Genomic DNA, 19217 nt, shown 5'->3' on the forward strand with positions numbered 1-19217 from the left:
CCCCGATCTAGACGGAAACTCTTTTGGAGGAGTCAAAAAGGGCAAGAGTCCAGTAGCACCTTAAAGACTAACAAAAATATTTTCTGGTAGGGTAGCCACAGGCTCACTTCTTCAGATACAGCTAGAATGTGAATCCATCGGTCTTTAAGTAGAGGAACAGTATGTAAATGTGAATAGCAGGCTTGATGGGATGAGGTGTGATATGCAGAAGAGTCTGTGATGTCCAGGGGAGAGATGGGTGTGGAGAAATCAGCATGGGTAATGGGCCATGAATGCAAGGTCTTTATTCAGCCCAGGTAAATGCATTGACTTTAGTTTGAATATCAACTGTAATTGAATATCAACTGCTGAATTACAGTTGATATTCAAACTAAAGTCAATGCATTTACCTGGGCTGAATAAAGACCTTGCATTCATGGCCCATTACCCATGCTGATTTCTCCACACCCATCTCTCCCCTGGACATCACAGACTCTTCTGCATATCACACCTCATCCCATCAAGCCTGCTATTCACATTTACATACTGTTCCTCTACTTAAAGACCGATGGATTCACATTCTGGCTGTATCTGAAGAAGTGAGCCTGTGGCTCGCGAAAGCTCATACCCTGCCAGAAAATATTGTTGTTAGTCTTTCAGGTGCTCCTGGACTCTTGCCCTTTTTGACTACTGCAGACAGACTAACACGGCCACCCACTGTGAATTATCTTTTGGAGGAGAACGAGCGCGGGGTGGGGAGGGGGCTGGATGTCCCTCGGAGCCCCCCGGGGGTCAGCGGGGCCGCCGGACCCGGGTCACCGCGGGCGGCCAGCGCGGGAAAGGGGAAGGAAGGGAGGGCGTGGGCGCTGCCGAGAAAGGAGCCTTTTCTGGCTGGGGCTGGGACCCTGCCCGGAGGGAGGGAGGGAGGAAGGAAGGAAGGGGGGTGTGAGGGAGGGTCTGGCGGCCTGGGGCCAGCCCCGGCGTCTTTGCACTTAGGCGGCCGGCTGCAGCAGCTGCGGCTCAGTCCCTTGCCTCGCCTCGCGCCCGCTCCCGAGCTGACCTCCCTTTGCGCAGGATGCCAACGCTGCAAGCGCCCCGCGGCCGGCCCCACCTGCTCCTCCTGGCGCCGCTGCTGCTGCTGCTGCTGGCCTTCTGGCCGGCTCCGGCCGTCGCGCGCCCCCCGCCCCTGGCGCTCCGGACGCCCCGGCAGCCGGGCGCCGGCCTCGCGCTGGCCGCCTCCAGCCCGGCCGCCCGCAGGGTCGCCCAGACGGCCGTCCACTACTACAACTTCCAGCGGGGCTCGCCCAGCGCGCTGCGGGCGCCGGGGCATGTCAAGAAGGCCTCCCTCAAGGTAAGGACGGGGGGGCCAGCGGCCTTTCCTGCCGCGGGGGTCGTTTTTAAAACAACGAAAAACCAAAGACGCCATCCCCTGGAAGCATGTCTCTGGCCAGGGGGGAAGGTTTCCCCGCTTCTTTCCCGGTGTTTGACGCGCACAACAACCCTGTCAGGTTGTTCGCAGTGGGTAGCCGTGTTAGTCCTTCTGCAGTAGTGGGAAAGGGCAGGAGTCCAGGAGCACCTTAAAGACTAACAGCAATATTTTCTGGTAGGGTATGAGCTTTAGTCTGTCTGCAGTAGTTAGTCTGTCTGCAGTAGTAGAAAAAGGCAAGAGTCCAGTAGCACCTTAAAGACTACCAAAAATATTTTCTGGTAGGGTATGAGCTGTCGTGAGCCACAGCGTGAGCTGTGGCTCACGACAGCTCATACCCTACCAGAAAATATTTTTGGTAGTCTTTAAGGTGCTACTGGACTCTTGCCTTTTTCTACAGCTCACGTTGTGGCTCACGCTGTGGCTCACAACAGCTCATACCCTACCAGAAAATATTTTTGGTAGTCTTTAAGGTGCTACTGGACTCTTGCCTTTTTCCACAGCTCACGTTGTGGCTCACGCTGTGGCTCACAACAGCTCATACCCTACCAGAAAATATTTTTGGTAGTCTTTAAGGTGCTACTGGACTCTTGCCTTTTTCCACAGCTCACGTTGTGGCTCACGCTGTGGCTCACAACAGCTCATACCCTACCAGAAAATATTTTTGGTAGTCTTTAAGGTGCTACTGGACTCTTGCCTTTTTCCACAGCTCACGTTGTGGCTCACGCTGTGGCTCACAACAGCTCATACCCTACCAGAAAATATTTTTGGTAGTCTTTAAGGGGCTATTGGACTCTTGCCCTTTTCTACTCCTGTAAGGTTGGTTTGGCTGAGCGAACCGGACATGCCCAAGGGCCCCCAGGGGACCAGTGGAGAGGCAAATGCTTGGTTGGCGGCAATGGAACAGGTTTGAGTCCTGGGAAGGTCAAAGTGAGGGGGGCATCTCTGGAAACCTAGGGAACTACCCCCCGTCATATGTGCACCCTTTCTATTCCAGTGGTTGTCTTTCTTAGAGTCAGTTGCCACCCCCACAGGACCACTGTATCAGTATGACAGTCACTGTCATGTCGCTCAGACTCTGTCAGGCAAAGCTTCACCTTCTACATTTCTGATTTCCCTTCTAAAAGGCATAGAAACCTTTGGCAGAAGGCCTTCGGGACCCAATGCGTTATGGGTACACCCAGCCCTGTACGGCTCCTCAGTGTGATAATTTGTCGTTTTGGAGTGACGAAGAGCCATACAGATCCTCAAATGACCCAATCCTCAAATTACAGGGGGCATAATCGCCCAGCTCCCGGCCTTTTGGATGCTCCCCCTTAACTGCTGTTTTGTAGAAAGCAGTTGTGGGTTTGTGCGTGCGTATGCGAAACTGAGCCTTTGTAGCTCGTTTCAAGTGCGAAGGTTGTAAAGGGGCTTCTGATTTTGTTACGAGTATCCTTACTCCCCGGCTGCATAATTCAAGCATTTTTACCACGCCTATTTGCACCGGAAGGGTGGTAAAATTCTTACCAGCTGGCTGTATAATATAGACCCTCGAGCTGTTTTAGGGGGTGAGAGTTCCAGAAACCTCATTTCCTCAGTTTTGCTGCTCCGAATCAAATTGTGGATGGCTGGATTACGCCTTTGCTTAGACTGGAACAGCCAAGAAGAGTATTAATAGTAGGCAAGTGACTCCCAACACCAACTTACTGTTTCGCTATTGCAAAAGTGAAAGCAATTTTGCAGTGGGGAAGGAACGACTGGGCGCATAGATTCGAGAGTTTGCCTGTAACTCTCCCCCTTCTTTCCCCCTCCCACTGTATCCCTCCGTAATCTCTGGACTCATTGGCCATTTATGCATGGGACGCTTTGCCTTGGATTTGCCTCTCTTTAGATTCACATTTTCCCCATCCAAATCATCAAAACTCAACAATAAAGGAGTTGAAATTTGAAAACTCAACAATATACCTCCCATGCATAAATGGCCATTGAGAACAATGCAAGATTCCCAAAGAATGTCTTGAAAACACTTGCGAACCATTTACAAGGCAGGAAGCGAAATGCTAGTGCGAGAGTATAGGGGTCTCCATGCAGGATGCTGTATCCAGATGTCCCGCTCGTCAGCGAAATATTCTGAACCCCTTTTTGTCGGAGTTGAAGCAGCTACGGTTTTATTTGCAGAGCTCAGTGGACGCCTCTGTGCACAGTGGGTAACTCTTAGCAAAAAGCATTTTAGCTGCTTAATCCAAACAAGTTACTTTTTCTCTTGAGGAATATAGAGGTCTCCTTTCCTCAAGCTTTATTTTGAAAACACAGAAGAGAAGCCTGAAAGCGGGCACGCTGTAATAATTTTTCAGAGGAAGAAATGCAGTTATTGGGGAAAAAATTTTATTGTGTAATGTGAGTGGAAGATTGCATATGCTTCCGTTAAGCCTGTACCATTCTTAAGATCCAGTTCTGAAGATGAATCAGTGTACTGTGACTTCCGCAGGAGCAGCTACGTAGGGGCCCCTGATTTTTATGACGGAAATGGCTGGCGTGTGGTTCATTTTTGCACTGCCTGTCTTCTGAGCTCAGGCAATGAGTTCGATTGCTTCATGAATGCTGAGTTGGCCATGCCCAATTCCTAGTAAAATCGGGTGTGTGGTTATGAAATATCGATTTGGCAATATGGTGAAACAACCATTTCCTCAGAAGCTCAAATCCTCAAGCCCCAGGATTCAAAACTTGGCCCAGAGGCAAGCAGTCAATCTATATAGCCGGACTGCATATGGTTGTTGGAGCTGTTTTTCAGTTGCCAATCTGGTCCCCCTGCTACCCCATACAGTCTTCAGAAAAGGAAATTAGTTTGCCTCAAGCCGTGAATGTAGTTAACTTTGATGAGTAGGTTAGCCCTCCAGCCAGCAATATATGACCAAGACGTCCCAAAAGTCAAGAAGCTTGCTTCAGGATGGCAAGAAATGGGCAGAAAACCTTCCGCCTTCAGATGGAGTTAAAGTGGCAGAAGACCTCCTTAGTTGTCATGGATTTTGAGATGCTGTCGCACCCCTCTATTGTGCTAACCTCTTCCAATTATGACTGCATGAAAATAATAATATTGTGGCTTGGTAGAAGAAGAAGGCAACCTGGATGGCCCAGGCTAGCCTGATTTTGTCAGATCTCAGAAGCTAAGCAGGGTCAGCCCTGGTTAGTATTTGGATGGGAGACCACCAAGGAATACCAGGGTTGCTATGCAGAGAAAGGCACTGGCAAACCACCTCTGTTAGTCTCTTGCCTTGAAAACCCCATAAGGGGTCGCCATAAGTTGGCTGCGACTTGACAGCGCTTTACACACACACACACACACACACAGAAGAAGAGTTGGTTTTTATATGCGACTTTCTCTACCACTTAAGGAAGAATCAAACCTTCCCTTCCCCACAACAGACACCCTGTGAAGTAGGTGGGGATGAGAGACCTCTAATAGAACTGTGACTAGCCCAAGGTCACCCTGCTGGCTTCATGTGTAGGAGTGGGGATTTGAACCCTGAGTCTAGTCTGATGCACATTTGCAGAAGAGCCAGTGTGGTGTAGTGGTTAGGAGTGGCAAACTCTAACCAGGGGAACCGGGTTTCATTCCCTGCTCCTCCACATGAGTAGAGGACTCTAATCTGGAGAACCGGGTTTCATTCCCCACTCCTCCACATGAAGCCAGCTGGATGACCTTGGGCTAGTCACAGTTCTCTTCGAGCTCTCTCAGCCTTACCTACTTCACAAGGTGTCTGTTGTGGGGAGAGGAAGGGAAGGTGATTGTAAGTCACTTTGAGACTCCTTAAAGGTAGAGAAGAGCAGGATATAAAAACCAACTCTTCTTCTTTTGAATACCTGTTAGATGTTATCAAAACCTGTTCTGGCAACTGCTGTGATTGCTATTGTAGCCAACTGTGAAGCATATCCAGGGAACTGATGATGCTCTCCCAGAAGGCTAATGAAAGGCGAGGCTGGTCACTTTGGATCTTGAGCATAGCCACCATGTACAATCTCTGCAGTTGGACTTCAGTGGTAACACTTCCCTTTTCCTTCCTCTTCAGCCTCATTTACTGAATCTTCAAAGATGACCCTGCAAACCTAGCCTAGCCCAAGCAGGGTACCGAGGAAGCTGCCTGTTGGTATCCTGCAATCTGCTTCAGGCTATAATCTCCACCATTCACTTCTGTATTTTATTCTGTTGTACTTGGGGTTGGGGAGAAGAGTACATGCGCCAGTGGCAAAAAGCCTGGGGTTAGTTATTTTTTTCATTAAGGTGCTTGTGGAGTGGAGAAAAAAGGATAAGGCTGAGCAGTCTCTGTAATGTTTTATAAAAACTGGTCAGCTGACTGGCCAGAAGGAAAGTGGTTTTTAACAATTTTCATCCTTTGGACCTCATCAAAATTGTGTTTTGGATGCAGTTTGCTCTGAAGCTGTTCTTCGAAGGAAAAGCCCACCGCTTGGGAAGAAATGAGGGAAAGGATCAATCCTCCATGTGTTTAAGGAGCCTTTTCAGTGCCAGCTGCTTCTTCGATGCCAGCCTAATAGAAATAGTTGCCAGTTAGGGGGGGGGTTCCTGTGCCCTTTAAATCTGGTTGGCATGGGAAAGCTTGGCGTGGGTAGCTTTGCCAAGTCATGCCTCCCAAGCCTTTCCTAGTTACAACCATAAGCAGCACTCTTTTGGGAAAGGAGTAGTCTATTAATTTAAGGATATTCTTTTCTGGGCTGTGGATTTTTCCACGTAATCCTTTAGAAAACAGTAAGAGGACTGTGCAAAGCTCAATTGATTATTCACTGGATCAAGATCACATTCTCAAAGTTGGTATATCCATTGTGGGGAAATGAGCCAAACTGGTGTAGTGATTAAGATCGGTGGTTTGGAGCGGTGGACTCTGATCTGGAGAACCGGGTTTGATTCCCCACTTCTCCACATGAGCTGCAGATGCTAATCTGGTGAACTGGATTTGTTTCCCCACTCCTACACATGAAGCCAGCTGGCTGACCTTGGGCTAGTCACACTCTCTCAGCCTCACCTACCTCACAGGGTGCCTGTTGTGGGGAAGGTAGGGTTGCCAGGTCCCTCTTCTCCTCCGGCAGGAGGCTTTTTAGTTTAAGTGCGTGCGCGTGCCGACGCACATGCGTCACTTCCGGTTTAGAACCGGAAGTGCCGCCTCGCAAGGGGCCTTATACCTCTTCGTTTGAGTGGTAAAGCGGCCCTTTACCACTCAAACTAAGAGGTATAAGGCCCCTCGCAAGGTGGAACTTCCGGTTCTAAACCAAAAGTGACATGCGCGGTATGCATGCACGTTTGCCCGCCGAATCTCAGGTGGTTGGCGGGCAGAGGGATCAATTGCCAGGGGTTGGCCCGCCACCAGTGGGCACCTGGCAACCCTAGGGGAAGGGAAGGTTTGATTCTTTCTTAAGTGGTAGAGAAAGTTGGCATATAAAAACCAACTCCTTCTCCGCCACAACCATTGCCTGCCTCCGCGTCACAACCCAGGTATTCCTTGGAGATCTCCCATCCAAATACTTGCCAGGGTCAGGAGGGCTGAGAGTCTGTAACTCGCCTAAGGTCACCCAGCAAGTTTTCATGGCAAAGTGGGGATTTGAACCCAGGCTTCCCAGATCTTAGTCCAACACCTTAACCACTAAACCACACTGGTTCTCATTTTACCATGCTGATTTATTTCTGGGAGATCCCCTGACTTAGTTTGCTAGATTTGTTACTGAACACAAGATAACGAAATTATTTTGGCACCAAAACCTCTGTAACTGTTGCTATGCAACTAGGTTGGGTAAGGACCCCATCAGTCTGCCTGGAGAGGATCCTAGGAATCCTTTCTTGATTATCTCAAGTTTGTTGTCCTCTCACCCTCAAGATGGACCAGTAAAAATGAATTCTCCCTTCTGGATGTTTTAAAAGTTCGTGCTCTTAAAGGCCCTTAGAAGACTTTTAATGTGGAGAGGGGCTAACGAGTTCTAGTGATTTTGTCATATCAAGAAGCGAAAGCATATTAGTCTATATTTTAGTCTGTCCTTAGTCCAAGGAGCTGAGTGCAAGATTATGCTTCTTCCTTTATCCATTTTATCCTCACCACAATACTATGAGGTAGGCTAGGCTGAAAGAGAGTGACTGACCCGTCACACGCCAGGCTTCATGGGTGAATGGGAATTCGAACCTAGGTTCTAGTCCAACACTCCTTCCACACTTTCTTTTCTTTTCTTTTCTTTTAACCCATTGGTTCCCAACCGGGGGTCCACGGACCCCCAGGGGTCCGCGAGAACTAAATTAAGGTCCGCGAAACAAACTTATAAACCCATAATAAATTAATATTTTCAATTAAAAGTTCTCTATTAAAAAATATTCAAATATTATTCTAAGTTTAATGTTTAACTAACAGTTATGATTAAAGTTTATTTTCAAAGTCTCGGAATTTTTATTTTGAACCTTGGGGTCCCTGCACCGAACAAAAAAGTCCTAGTGGTCCCTGGTCAAAAAAAGGTTGGGAACCACTGTTTTAATCAGAGCTCATCGTGTTTTACTGGGGGGGGGGGGATATGGAACCATTCACAAATTTGTGTGGCCCCCTTGTGGTGGAGTGGGGCCATGCTAATCTTATTTATATTATTTCATTTTTAGTTTAAGTGTTGTTGAAGGGTTAGGAGAATCTTAGCAATGATAGAAGTTCTACTGCTTTGGATAGAACTGCTAACAAAGAAGGAGCACTTACCACCTCCCGAGGAAGCCTGTTCCACTGAGGAACCGCTCTAACTGTTAGAAAATTCTTCCTAATGTCTAGATGGAAACTCTTTTGATTTAATTTCAACCCGTTGGCTGTGGTCCGACTTTCTGGGGCAACAAAAAACAACTCAGCACCCTCCTCTCTCACGCTGCAGTTTAGCTGATTCCTCTCTCACACTGCAGAGGGGGGGGGGTAGTGAGCTGCATCAGGAAGGGGGATTTGGAGAAAATCCTGCTTTGCGGCCTTCACTTCCCTGCCCAAGCTTAGATCCATTCCTAGGTTTTGTGGGTTTTTTAATGCTGTTAATTTTACCATACTAAACTCAACTTCCTGAGCTACTCTGTTTTTATCTTACTTTTACCTTCCAGTGTTTTGCAGATATTATTTTTTCTGAGGTGCTGGTTTATATTTGTAGCAGGCATATTTTTAACAAAATTAAGAAGGCATAACATGGGATCTGGTAGTAACTGCAATTTTAAAATGTTAACGTACAGCTGTGGTTTGGGAGCTGGAAACCCCCAAAGGTAATTTCACAGCTAGCTTTTGCCTCTGGTCACCTGCCCAAAAGCGTTCAGAATTGCAGTCTGGAGCTGTTTGGAAATGGCTGTGTATTTGCCTCTTGAAAATGGGAAACATTAAATGAAAATAGAACTCGGAAAAGTCCTAAAATATTCTGTGCGCGCTGGAAGTTTCATTTCAAACTGCTGCACTTAATAACGCAAGATGTATGCGGCTGGATATCATCTGGCAACCTTGAAGAGGTGTAGACTGGGTTTTATAACAAGGTGGCAGGAGCACAAGAGAATTTTGAGCAAGGCTAGAGAGATTTTTTAAAGAAAATCTATCTGGAAAGACCTGCTTCTGTGAATCATTTGCTGGATGGTGAGCAGGTAACACTTCCCTCCCCCAAGTGGTAGCTGACATGTCAGCGGTGTAAAGTTCTCTATATATACAGAGTACATATTAAATGCCTAATAGCCCAAGTCAATGAGCGCACTGCATTAGGGTTACCAACCTCCAGGTACTAGCCAGAGATCTCCCACTATTAGGGTTGCCAATCTCCAGGTACTAGCTGGAGATCTCCTGCTATTACAACTGATCTCCAGCTGATAGAGATCAGTTCACCTGGAGAAAAAATGGCCACTTTGGCAATTTGACTTTATGGCATTGAAGCCCCTCCCCTCCCCAAACCCTGCCTCTCCTCAGGCTCCGCCCCAGAAATCTCCAGGTATTTCCCAACCCGCATCTGGCAACCCTACACTGCATCCATCTACTGAATACAGAAGGGAGCTCTATGTGCAATCTGCATCGAGGGTTATGGTACAGGCAAGACAATGGTAGGTCAGTGTCTGGAGTCTCCCACGCATTTTTCTCCCTTGAAAACTGCAGTTTTTGTGAACTAGATCGGAAAAAGTGGTGCAGGGAGGAAGGGGCTGACCTCTCTGCTGTCTCCTCGCCACACCGTGCCCTCAGTCTGGGTAGGGCCCCATGTGGCTGGTTTTTGCCTTTTAAAATCCAGCCAAGGTTCTCTTGCAGTCCCACATAGCTTGACCTGTCAGGAAGCTGCTATTTATTCCTGCCGCGGTTCCCCATCTGACAAAAGTTACAATACTGGCCTGTCTCGTGGGGTATTTGTTAACAATTATTGACACATTGGTTCTTGTAGGTTATCCGGGCTGTGTAACCGTGGTCTTGGAATTTTCTTTCCTGACGTTTCGCCAGCAACTGTGGCAGGCATCTGTTGCTGGCGAAACGTCAGGAAAGAAAATTCCAAGACCACGGTTACACAGCCCGGATAACCTACAAGAACCAATGAACTCTGACCGTGAAAGCCTTCGACAATTATTGACACAATTTCATCCGAGCTTTCAGGGTAGTTTGCAGACATTATTTGAGGACGAAGCGTTGCTAACATTTTAGAGTGTTTTATATTTTGGGTTTGTTCATTTGTTTTAAAAAGAGCATACTTTGAAACACAGCTATTCTGTCTCTCTTCCAGGTTATTCCAGGACTTGGGCGCAAGTACATCATAGTGTTTGGTACGAAAGATCTCCAAACTGGGGTAAGTGTGCTACATAAAAAGACTTTCCCAGCCTTTCCTAGATGGCTGAGTTCTATCCCTTCATTGTCCTCTGGTTTATAAGATTCCCTTTTCTCATCCACTGACAAAAGATCTGCCCAACAAGAGTTTAGCACAGCAGTCTCCGGCATGGCAGTCAGGGGCTCCACCGCACCTGCTGATGCGTTTCTTGAACACATGAACACATGACGCTGCCTTATACTGAATCAGACCCTCGGTCCATCAAAGTCAGTATTGTCTACTCAGACCGGCAGCAGCTCTCCAGGGTCTCAGGCAGGGGACGTTCACATCACCTATGTTCCTAGCCCCTTTAATGGGAGATGCCGGGGATTGAACCTGGGAGCTTCCGCAAGCCAAGCAGATGCTCTACCACTGAGCCACGGCTCCTCCCCTAGTGTCTGCTCTCCTTTAGTGCTTTATTGTTTAACGGATCTTGGGGATAAAAATCCAAGGGGTCTTTGTGATTAGCCCCCATCCCCCCTTTGCTGACAATTTGTGGTAGTGGCTGACGGCAATGGAGCGTGGTTTGCACTTGGAGAATGGGGTATTCCCCTTCTCAAAATTCCCAGAGTGTATGCAGGCTTAAAAAGATTGGAGACCCCCCTTGATTATACACAGCTGGAAGCTGCCCTTCATTCCTCCCCCCTCCTTTTATGCGCACGGGGCCACCTGGCAATGAGCAGAATGAATCCTGCTCACTCGACTGTTGGTAAGATTGCCTGACATATTTTTTTCCTGATGGAGCTTGCTGTGCTCTTTTTATTTTAAATAACATTTTTATTCTTATTTTCAACACAACATATTACAAAATAAACAACACATGAAGCCAGCTGGGTGACCCTGGGCTAGTCGCAGTTCTCTCAGCCCCACCTGGGTTTCTGTTGTGGGGAGGGGAAGGGAAGGTGATTGTAAGCTGGTCTGACTCTTCCTTAAGTGGTAGAGAAAGTCGGCACATAAACAACCAACTCTTCTTCTTCTACTTCATACAAAGCTAAGACAAGACACTAGTCAGCCATCCAGCCTTCTGTTGTTCTAAAAAACTATTTATACATGTAAAGTATAAAATATAGGCCAACAAAAAAAGGGAGGGGGAAAACTGGATGCATTCTTGAACTTGCAAATTACAAAAATTGCATTGCCTGTTATGGTAAAGGTAAAGGTCCCCTGTGCAAGCACCGGGTCATTCCTGACCCATGGGGTGACGTCACATCCCGACGTTTCCTAGGCAGACTTCGTTTTACGGGGTAGTTTGCCAGTGCCTTCCCCAGTCATCTTCCCTTTACCCCCAGCAAGCTGGGTACTCATTTGACCGACCTCGGAAGGATGGAAGGCTGAGTCAACCTCGAGCTGGCTACCTGAAACCACCTTCCGTTGGGATCGAACTCAGGTCGTGAGCAGAGCTTGGACTGCAGCTTACCACTGCGCCACGGGGCTTTTCCTGTTATGGTAGAATACCGTATATATATAAAATAAGCCTTATACTAAAATACCTAATAAAACCTAATTGTATTATGTATATTATAAATTTAATGGCCCTTCTGTGGTCTTAAGGGCTGCCTGCCCCTCGTTGGAGATTTTCAGGAGAGGCCGCAAGGCTTGCTTGCTTGTTTCCAGGTAGGGTTGCCAACCTCCAGGTACTACCTGGGGATCTCCTGCTATTACAACTAATCTCCAGCCGATAGAGATCAGTTCACCTGTAGAAAATGGCTGCTTTGGCAATTGGACTCTATGGCATTGAAGTCCCTCCCCTCCCCAAACCCTGTCCTCCTCAGGCCCCATCCCATAAACCTCCCGCTGGTGGCGAAGAGGGACCTGGCAACCCTATTTCCAGCGGGGTTTTTTATGAGCTATGAGCAGCAATCATCTTTTGGGAAGTGAGTGAGGTGTTTGGGGTTTGTTGTTTGTTTTTAATTTGTGACGTTTTAATTATTATTTGTATTCTGCCTTGAGCCAAGAGAAAAGGCAGAGTAGGAATGTTTAACCACAGATATAAAGTTTCAGAGGCACAATTCACCATTGTCTTTTCAGGAAAACCTGGGCCCTTGCTACGCCTATGTGTTCTACCAGAAGGAAAAGCCACACCCGTTTGTTGAAATTTTCTGCTCGCCCGACCAAAACAGAACTCAGCACCTGGAGCAAGACTATGCCTTGTACCACAGTCTTAGAGGTATATTTGTGTCAGCTCACATGTTGGACCCAAGGAACTCTGAATGGAAGGAAAATAGCCATGACCTGGGACCAGCTCACTCTTTTCTGCTACCCTCTGAAGTGCCCCCTGCAGCCCACCTTGGCATTTTGGGGGCTGTGGCACCGGTGTAGAAGGTGCCCACAGGAGCAAGCCAGAGAAAGGGCCATGGCTCAGTGCTAGCGCATCTTCCTGGCATGCAGCAGGTCCCAGGTTCAATCCCCAACATTTCCCATTAAAAGGATCACAAAGCAGATGATGGGAAAGACCTCCGGGCGAGACCTTGGAAATCTGTTGCCCCGAGACAGCAGTGACCTGGAAAGACCAATGGTCTGACTCAGTATCAGACAGGTTCTTCACATGGGTTCATCACCACCTCCCATGTCTCTCCCTCTGCCACTTGGCTCCTCCAAGTGTCCAAGTGTTCTGCAATTGCTTGAAAATGGTACAAATATAAATATTTTAATAAGAGGATGCAGAAGTGTTCTAATGGGTGGGTTCTACAGCAGTTCTCATGCTTGCACAAGAGATTTAGGCAAAACGTGGTGTAGTGGTTAAAGTGTTGGACTCTAGAAGACTCCAGGTTCCAAGCCCTGCTCTGCCATGGAAGCTTGCTGGTTGCAGTCACACACGCTTAGCCTAATCTACCTCACAGGGTTGTTGTGAGGCTAAAACAGAGGAGAGAAGAACGATGTAAACAGCTTTGGGTCCCCACTGGAGAGAAAGTTGGGATATAAATTAAGTAAATAAGTGTGGCATGAGTAGACGGTCATCTTCTCTTTTAGTGCAGGGTATAAAACAGTCTTTTGCAGTGGCTTTCACATGTAGAACATTTGGATCCTACCACTAACTCCTTCATGCATCCTTTATACAACTGTTAATTAAAAAGGTGGGTTTTTCCCCCCCTTACAAACCAGCCTGTGAAGACACCCCTTGAATCTAGGGAGTGTCTTTATATTCCTGCACTGAGCACAGGTATGCACATGACACACTGCTCACAGTGATGCGGAGGTGTATAATATATAGTAGGATAAGATTCTGGCTACTTTCCACTCATCTTCTTCCCATGGAGAGGTCTGGTCCACCTCTCTGAAGAGGTCTGCATGCAGATGCAGCCCAGTGCAGTGCCTAATAAACCTTCTTAAAGGCTGAAACATGATTTTAAGCGAATTACTCACAAGCTGCATGACAGACATACATACCAGTAAATTAAGCTCTGTGTCAGGGATCAGGCAGGTGGGTTACCTTTTTTTTAAAAAAAAAGTTATAGCGACATACATATGCGCTTGTTTGTAAATGTATTCATCTTTCACCTTAGTGAAAAACAAACAAACAAAAAAGATCAAAATACTTTCAGATTTGCTCTGGGATGTTGGGATAGAAAAGAGCGGTTGGTGATGATACGGGAGCTAGCCAACACAGCTTGTTCTTCTCCATCAAAGCTGAACCATGTGCTCAGCCAATTTTTCACCCAAGCAGTGGTGGCTGGCTGGCACTATCACAAAGCCTGTGCCACTCTTAAAATGTTACCCTCACCCATTTTTACCTTACTGCTAAACCCCCCTTTTAAAAACCCCTCCTTCATCAGAACATAAAAAGTGCCCTGCCGTAAGTCAGACCAGGCATTGTGTTGGTCCCGTATCCTGTTTCACACAATGGGAACCAGGGTATTGAGGCATTTCCTTTGATATTGCCTCCTAGCACAGGTACTCAGAAACTTACTTGCTTCTGGCCATGGAGATTCACTTTAGTCATCATGGCTAGTAGTCATGAATCCGTCCAATCCGCCCTTTTAAAGCTATCATTTCATCCACTGGCATCGGATTCCGCTATTTAATTGCTCTTTGAGTGAAGTAGTACATATGGCCTTCAATGACATGCTTCCGCCTCAACGGCCTTGAGCATGCATAATGGAAGTTTCTACGCTGCTGCTGGTTCCTACTTTCTGTCGCAATTTCAGTATCCCTGTTTTCTAAACTATTGCCTTTCCCCGTCTCTTGCAGGAGATAAAAAGCCCTCTTTGGAGCGCCTGTGGAGTTTGGGTGATTACGGCAGCAGCTTCATTGCGTGGCAGTCATCGACTGAGGACTTGGCTTACACTTTGACCCTAATCAAGCATGTGCAGCCGTGGGTAAGTGAACATGAAGTTGTTCATGTGAAATACTGGCAAGGCTCTGTCATGGTCACAAGAGACACAGTGGTCTGACTTCCCTGGCGGGTGTTTGGACCCCTGAGGCACTCTTTCTCACCAGCACCTCTTGGAAATGCCACTGGAGGATTGAACAGGTCTTGGATGTACACCCAAGCCGCTCCAAGCCACATACCCCTTCCGTTGTCATCCGTGTAACTGGTGTGTAGTCCACCCCTGCCACAACAAATCCCTGTATTTCCCTTTGATTATACTTCCAGTTGTGTATGAGATTGAACTAGGAGTGCCTGTAAGCTAGTAACTTGTCTTAGGATAGAGGAAGAAAGAGGACCTCTCAGCAAGGTGCTCGTATGATCACTATTTTGGTATTCCTTGAGAATTGGGTGCACTTTAAAAAAAAAAAGATTAGTCCTTTTTTTCAGAAAAAATATTAGTTCTTTTTTTTTTAAGAGAAAAGATTAGTAGTAGTGCATAAAGGCGGCCTGCTGTCTGACCCTCCTGTGAGACAAACATCAAATTATATTGGCCAGCCCATCGTCCTGCGACCTTCAAGGGGAGCCTTAGGAGGGGAATGTATCACCATCGTCTATTTATCTGTTTCTCAAGTGTGGACCAATCTGCGGATAGCCACGGATTAGGCTTACGCTGACAGAAAGGAGGTTTTTCTCCAAACATGGGGACCCCCCAAGTTTGCCGAAAAAACCTGGAAACTGTAAAAACATTACATGGGTTAAATCTCCCCCCAAACTAAAGTGTTCCCTGCGCATGCACATGCAGACAGTGCATTCCTCTTCCTCCTCCTACAGGCATCAGCATTGCTGGAGGAAGTGATGGGGAGGAGGGTGGTTGGGAGCTGCGGCAGCCCCAGAGACAGCTGCAGCATTGGAGGGGAAGCAGCTGTAGCGGTCCCAGAGACAGCAGGTTGGGGGGGGGAGAGAAGCTGTGGTGGGCCCACTGGTGAAGCCAGGAGGCATGCCTGGCAGTATTGTTAGTGGAGGGTGTCCAGGAGCTGTAGCATGATTGCCGGTGTTGGTGGGGGATGGCCAGAAAATCTGCTGAAAAGGCTGGGGGAGCAGCTGACAGAGCCTCTGAGGTGGCAAAGCTGGGGGTGGGGAGGTGAGCCACCACCGTGGCAGCGAAGATACTGGGCGGCCAGGCTTGCTGCCATTGTTAATGCAGAAAAATAGAGTGGTGGGGTGGGAAGCAGAAAGAGAGTTATGGGGTAAAAGAGAGCCAGCGTGGTGTTGTGGTTAAGAGTGGTGGACTCTGATCTGGTTCACCGGGTTTGTTTCCCCACTCCTACACATGAAGCCAGCTACAGTAGGTGACCTTGGGCTAATTGCACTCTCTCAGCCTCACCTACCTCACAGGGTGTGGGGAGGGGATGGGAAGGTGATTGTAAGCCGGTTTGATTCTTCCTTAAGTGGTAGAGAAAGTCGGCATACAAAAACTAACTCTTCTTCTTCTTCTAAAAAGAGAGACTGAAGGGGTGGGGGCAGAAAGAGAGAAAAATCATGCTGGGTGGGGGCGGAAAGAAAGAAAGAGAACGATGGGATGTAGAGCAGAAAGAGAGGAGTGACATTAGACATAGTGGGGAGAGAGAAAAAGAAAGTAAGGGGGGACCAGGATGGCCAAATCACCAGTCTGCCATGGAAGCTCATGAGGTGATGCTGGGCCCCCATACATTCAAGCCTAACCTGCCTCACAGTGTCATGGTGAGGATAAAAAGGAGGAGAGGAGAATGATGTAAGCTGCTTAGGTCCCCACAGTGGAAAAGTGCTATATAAATATAGCTGAAGATGGGAAGCAGATAAAAGGTAGGTTGGGGAATGGCTGAGGAGAGAATGAAGCAGGGAAAGGGGAGAGGGTATGGGGGTTGCCAGGAGGAGGGAAAGGGGAAATAATGTGTGGAAGGGGATACAGGGGAAAGTGAGGTGCCCCCCCATAAGTCTTTGAGGGTCCCCGACCATTGAATTGGGCCTAGCCCAGTAGCTGGCACTGCACAACTGGGCCAGAGTTTTCCTTGGTAGAGGCTGCTGGGGGAGGGGGGGCAAAGACAGAGGGGCAGATGAAGGTAGGTTGGCTGTTGGGTGGGAGAGAAGGAAGCGGGAAAAGGGGAGAGTCTATGGGGTCTTTCAGGGAAGGGACAGAGGAAATAGTGGGGAAGGGGGAAATAAAAAGCCCCCCCGCAATCAATCAGTGCCCTACACCTCTTGAAGCCACCATGAATGGACCAATGGGTGAGCAGCAAAATGTTAATTGGCAGCTCTCAGCTTGCAGTTGTGATTGTTTTTAAAGGCATTACAATTAAAAAAATGACACATGGAAACAAAATAAGGCATAAAAATGAGACAAGTTTCAAAGCTTATTAAATGCCCCTAAAACTAATGGATATTCAAAGGAGGCCTCCATTTTAGACTTTAAGCCCAGGCTAAATGGCCCTCCGACCCCTTCCCATTAGCCACCCCCCCCCCGCTGCATTCTACCATGATAAAAGCAAGCCACTCACCAAAGCATGCCAAAGCAATGCTGAAGGCCCAAGGGAATATGTGTGTGGTGGTGGTGGGAGAGACAGTGTAGTGTAGTGGTTAGAGTGTTGGACTTGGATCTGGGAGACCCAGGTTCAAATCACTGCTCTGCCAGGTAAGGTTGCTGGGTAACCTTTGGGCCAGTCACACACACACACAGCCTGACCCATCTCACAGGGTTGGTGGGAGGATAAAGTGGAGGAGAGGAGAACATCGAAATCTTTGGGTCCCCACTGGGGATAAAGGTGGGTCAAGTAGAGAAAGAAAGAATACACAGACGACAACGGAAGGAAAACATCCCCACCCAATCCTTCCTGACAGCCCTTGGCCCAAAAAAGGCCAGTCGCATTGAAATAGTGTGGAATGTCTAGGAAGGTGTAATATGAAATTAATTACTGGTTAAATGTGATAGAATCTGGTGCTTGGATTACTGTTATTAAATACTGGTTACACCTTTATTTTCGATGCCCCCCAAATAGTCTGATTGCAGTTTTACATACTGACCCATTTGTTTCCAAGTGGTCCCAACTAATTCTAAATAAAATTGGATCACTCGGGATCGATCTTGATTCCTTGTCCAACTCTAGTGAAATCTATATATTTAGGAAAATTCAAAAAAGGATATGGGACATTGACTCCCAATCAATAAAAGCCGGTGCAGAAGGTATCTGTTCTCCACAAACTATGGCTCAGAATTTTTTTTACTTAATTATACCCTCTCATCATAGAGCATTTTTGATGGCCAGATTTAACATATTTCCTTCAGCTGTTGTTAATGGCAGATATAAGGGAATTCCACGAGAAGCAAGATGCTGTAGGTGTCAATGTAAAGAACCCGACACAATACATCATATTCTCTTATATAGTCCACTTTTCATACAGCTTGTTTTGTTTAATTGGTTCGCTTCCCCAATTCACTAATGCGGTGTCTACTGGAGATATAGATTATTTACTTGCTGATAATTGTCCTGAATTTACCAACCAGGTAGCTGAATTTTTGGCCAAGGTTTTGAAGGAGGAGGGAGGCTCATAATTAACGGTTTTATAATGTCATTATTGATGAAATGTGTAATTCTTTGTTTTCAGTTTTATATCTAGCTGTTTCTTTGTTGTTTTCCTATTGTTAATGTCAATAAAGGTACTGTTTAGTGTTTACTGTTACTGGTTAAATAACGTGACCCAATGCATTTGACCTAATTCAACCTCTGAGATGAATTAGGACTTCAGAACCACTATCTTAAAACACAATTTTAATTTTAATTGATCACCTTCATTCTGTTTTCCTCCCAGAAAAGAGAAGACGATTCACTTGAATTTGACTACAATGTTCTGCTTAGCGATGTGTTCACAGAGGTAAGAGAACCCCCACTGGCTAAGGTGGCTCCTCCTACAAAATAAAGACTAGCAGCGGTATTCCTGACAGTACTTTGGAAGCGAGCCTAGCAAGGATACGCAAATCAGGAAGCTCCTGGATCCAATCTCACCTCTGCAGAGAAGTCCAGAGGGAACTATAGGCAAACCTCCATTCCTCAGTATCTCATCTACCCTCTCTGGGAATGGCACCTTGGCTCTTATTAAGGACCTCAAGCAGAGCTCCGCTTCAGAATGGATCTTCCTCCCTGCACTGTCTGTGCTCCGTAAAAATGTGTCTGGGGTGTATGTGTGTGAGTCCTTGTTGAATGGGGTGCAATATAGGGGTGTGCCTTGGGAGGGAGGAATCAGCAAAAATACCACCACCCACCCACCCAGGTTGAGCAGAAGTAACTTTTTCCCTTGAGGAAGACTTACAGTGCATTCCTAAGGAGACTAGTACCATTCTAGGTGCACTGATTTAATCTCTGCTCAGGAATCAACTGTTGGGTGTCCAATGCAGTAATACCAACCTTCATTACAGGGTTGCTGTAAGTGCTACTGAGAAAATGATTGTAAGTACTAGTAAGAATTATAGGAACAGATTTACACTTCCTGTACTTTCTTCCCTAGGCTTCCCTTTCTTGCCACATGCGTATTGTTTGGAGACCTGGCCAGCCCGCGCAAGTGAAATACGACTGCTCTTCAGAGGATGGTTCTACAGAATCCGCTGATGGCTCTGGAGCGGAATTTGGATCTACTGAGGGTTTTTTTGGGTCAGGAAATAATTAA

General features: G+C 47.1%; 1 protein-coding gene across 1 annotated transcript; it reads left to right on the plus strand.

Annotated features, from left to right (window-relative positions):
* Window positions 1-1054: 1054 nt before the first annotated feature.
* On the plus strand, window positions 1055-19217 carry RARRES1 (retinoic acid receptor responder 1). The gene is made up of 6 exons (XM_056850382.1): window positions 1055-1330; window positions 10133-10195; window positions 12242-12380; window positions 14402-14529; window positions 18366-18428; window positions 19059-19217. Exons 1-6 carry the CDS (start codon window positions 1055-1057, stop codon window positions 19215-19217), a joined length of 828 nt encoding a protein of 275 aa, XP_056706360.1.

The sequence above is a fragment of the Euleptes europaea genome, chromosome 5 (genome assembly GCF_029931775.1).
Source record: "Euleptes europaea isolate rEulEur1 chromosome 5, rEulEur1.hap1, whole genome shotgun sequence".
In the NCBI taxonomy this organism is placed as follows: domain Eukaryota; kingdom Metazoa; phylum Chordata; class Lepidosauria; order Squamata; family Sphaerodactylidae; genus Euleptes; species Euleptes europaea.

Excerpts from the sequence above, each read along its gene's own strand:
- RARRES1 (XM_056850382.1), top strand. The coding sequence starts at position 1,055 with ATGCCAACGCTGCAAGCGCCCCGCGGCCGGCCCCACCTGCTCCTCCTG. Across the intron at positions 12,381-14,401 it reads CTTGTACCACAGTCTTAGAG|GAGATAAAAAGCCCTCTTTG; the intron begins GTATATTTGTGT and ends CGTCTCTTGCAG. Across the intron at positions 18,429-19,058 it reads TTAGCGATGTGTTCACAGAG|GCTTCCCTTTCTTGCCACAT; the intron begins GTAAGAGAACCC and ends TTTCTTCCCTAG.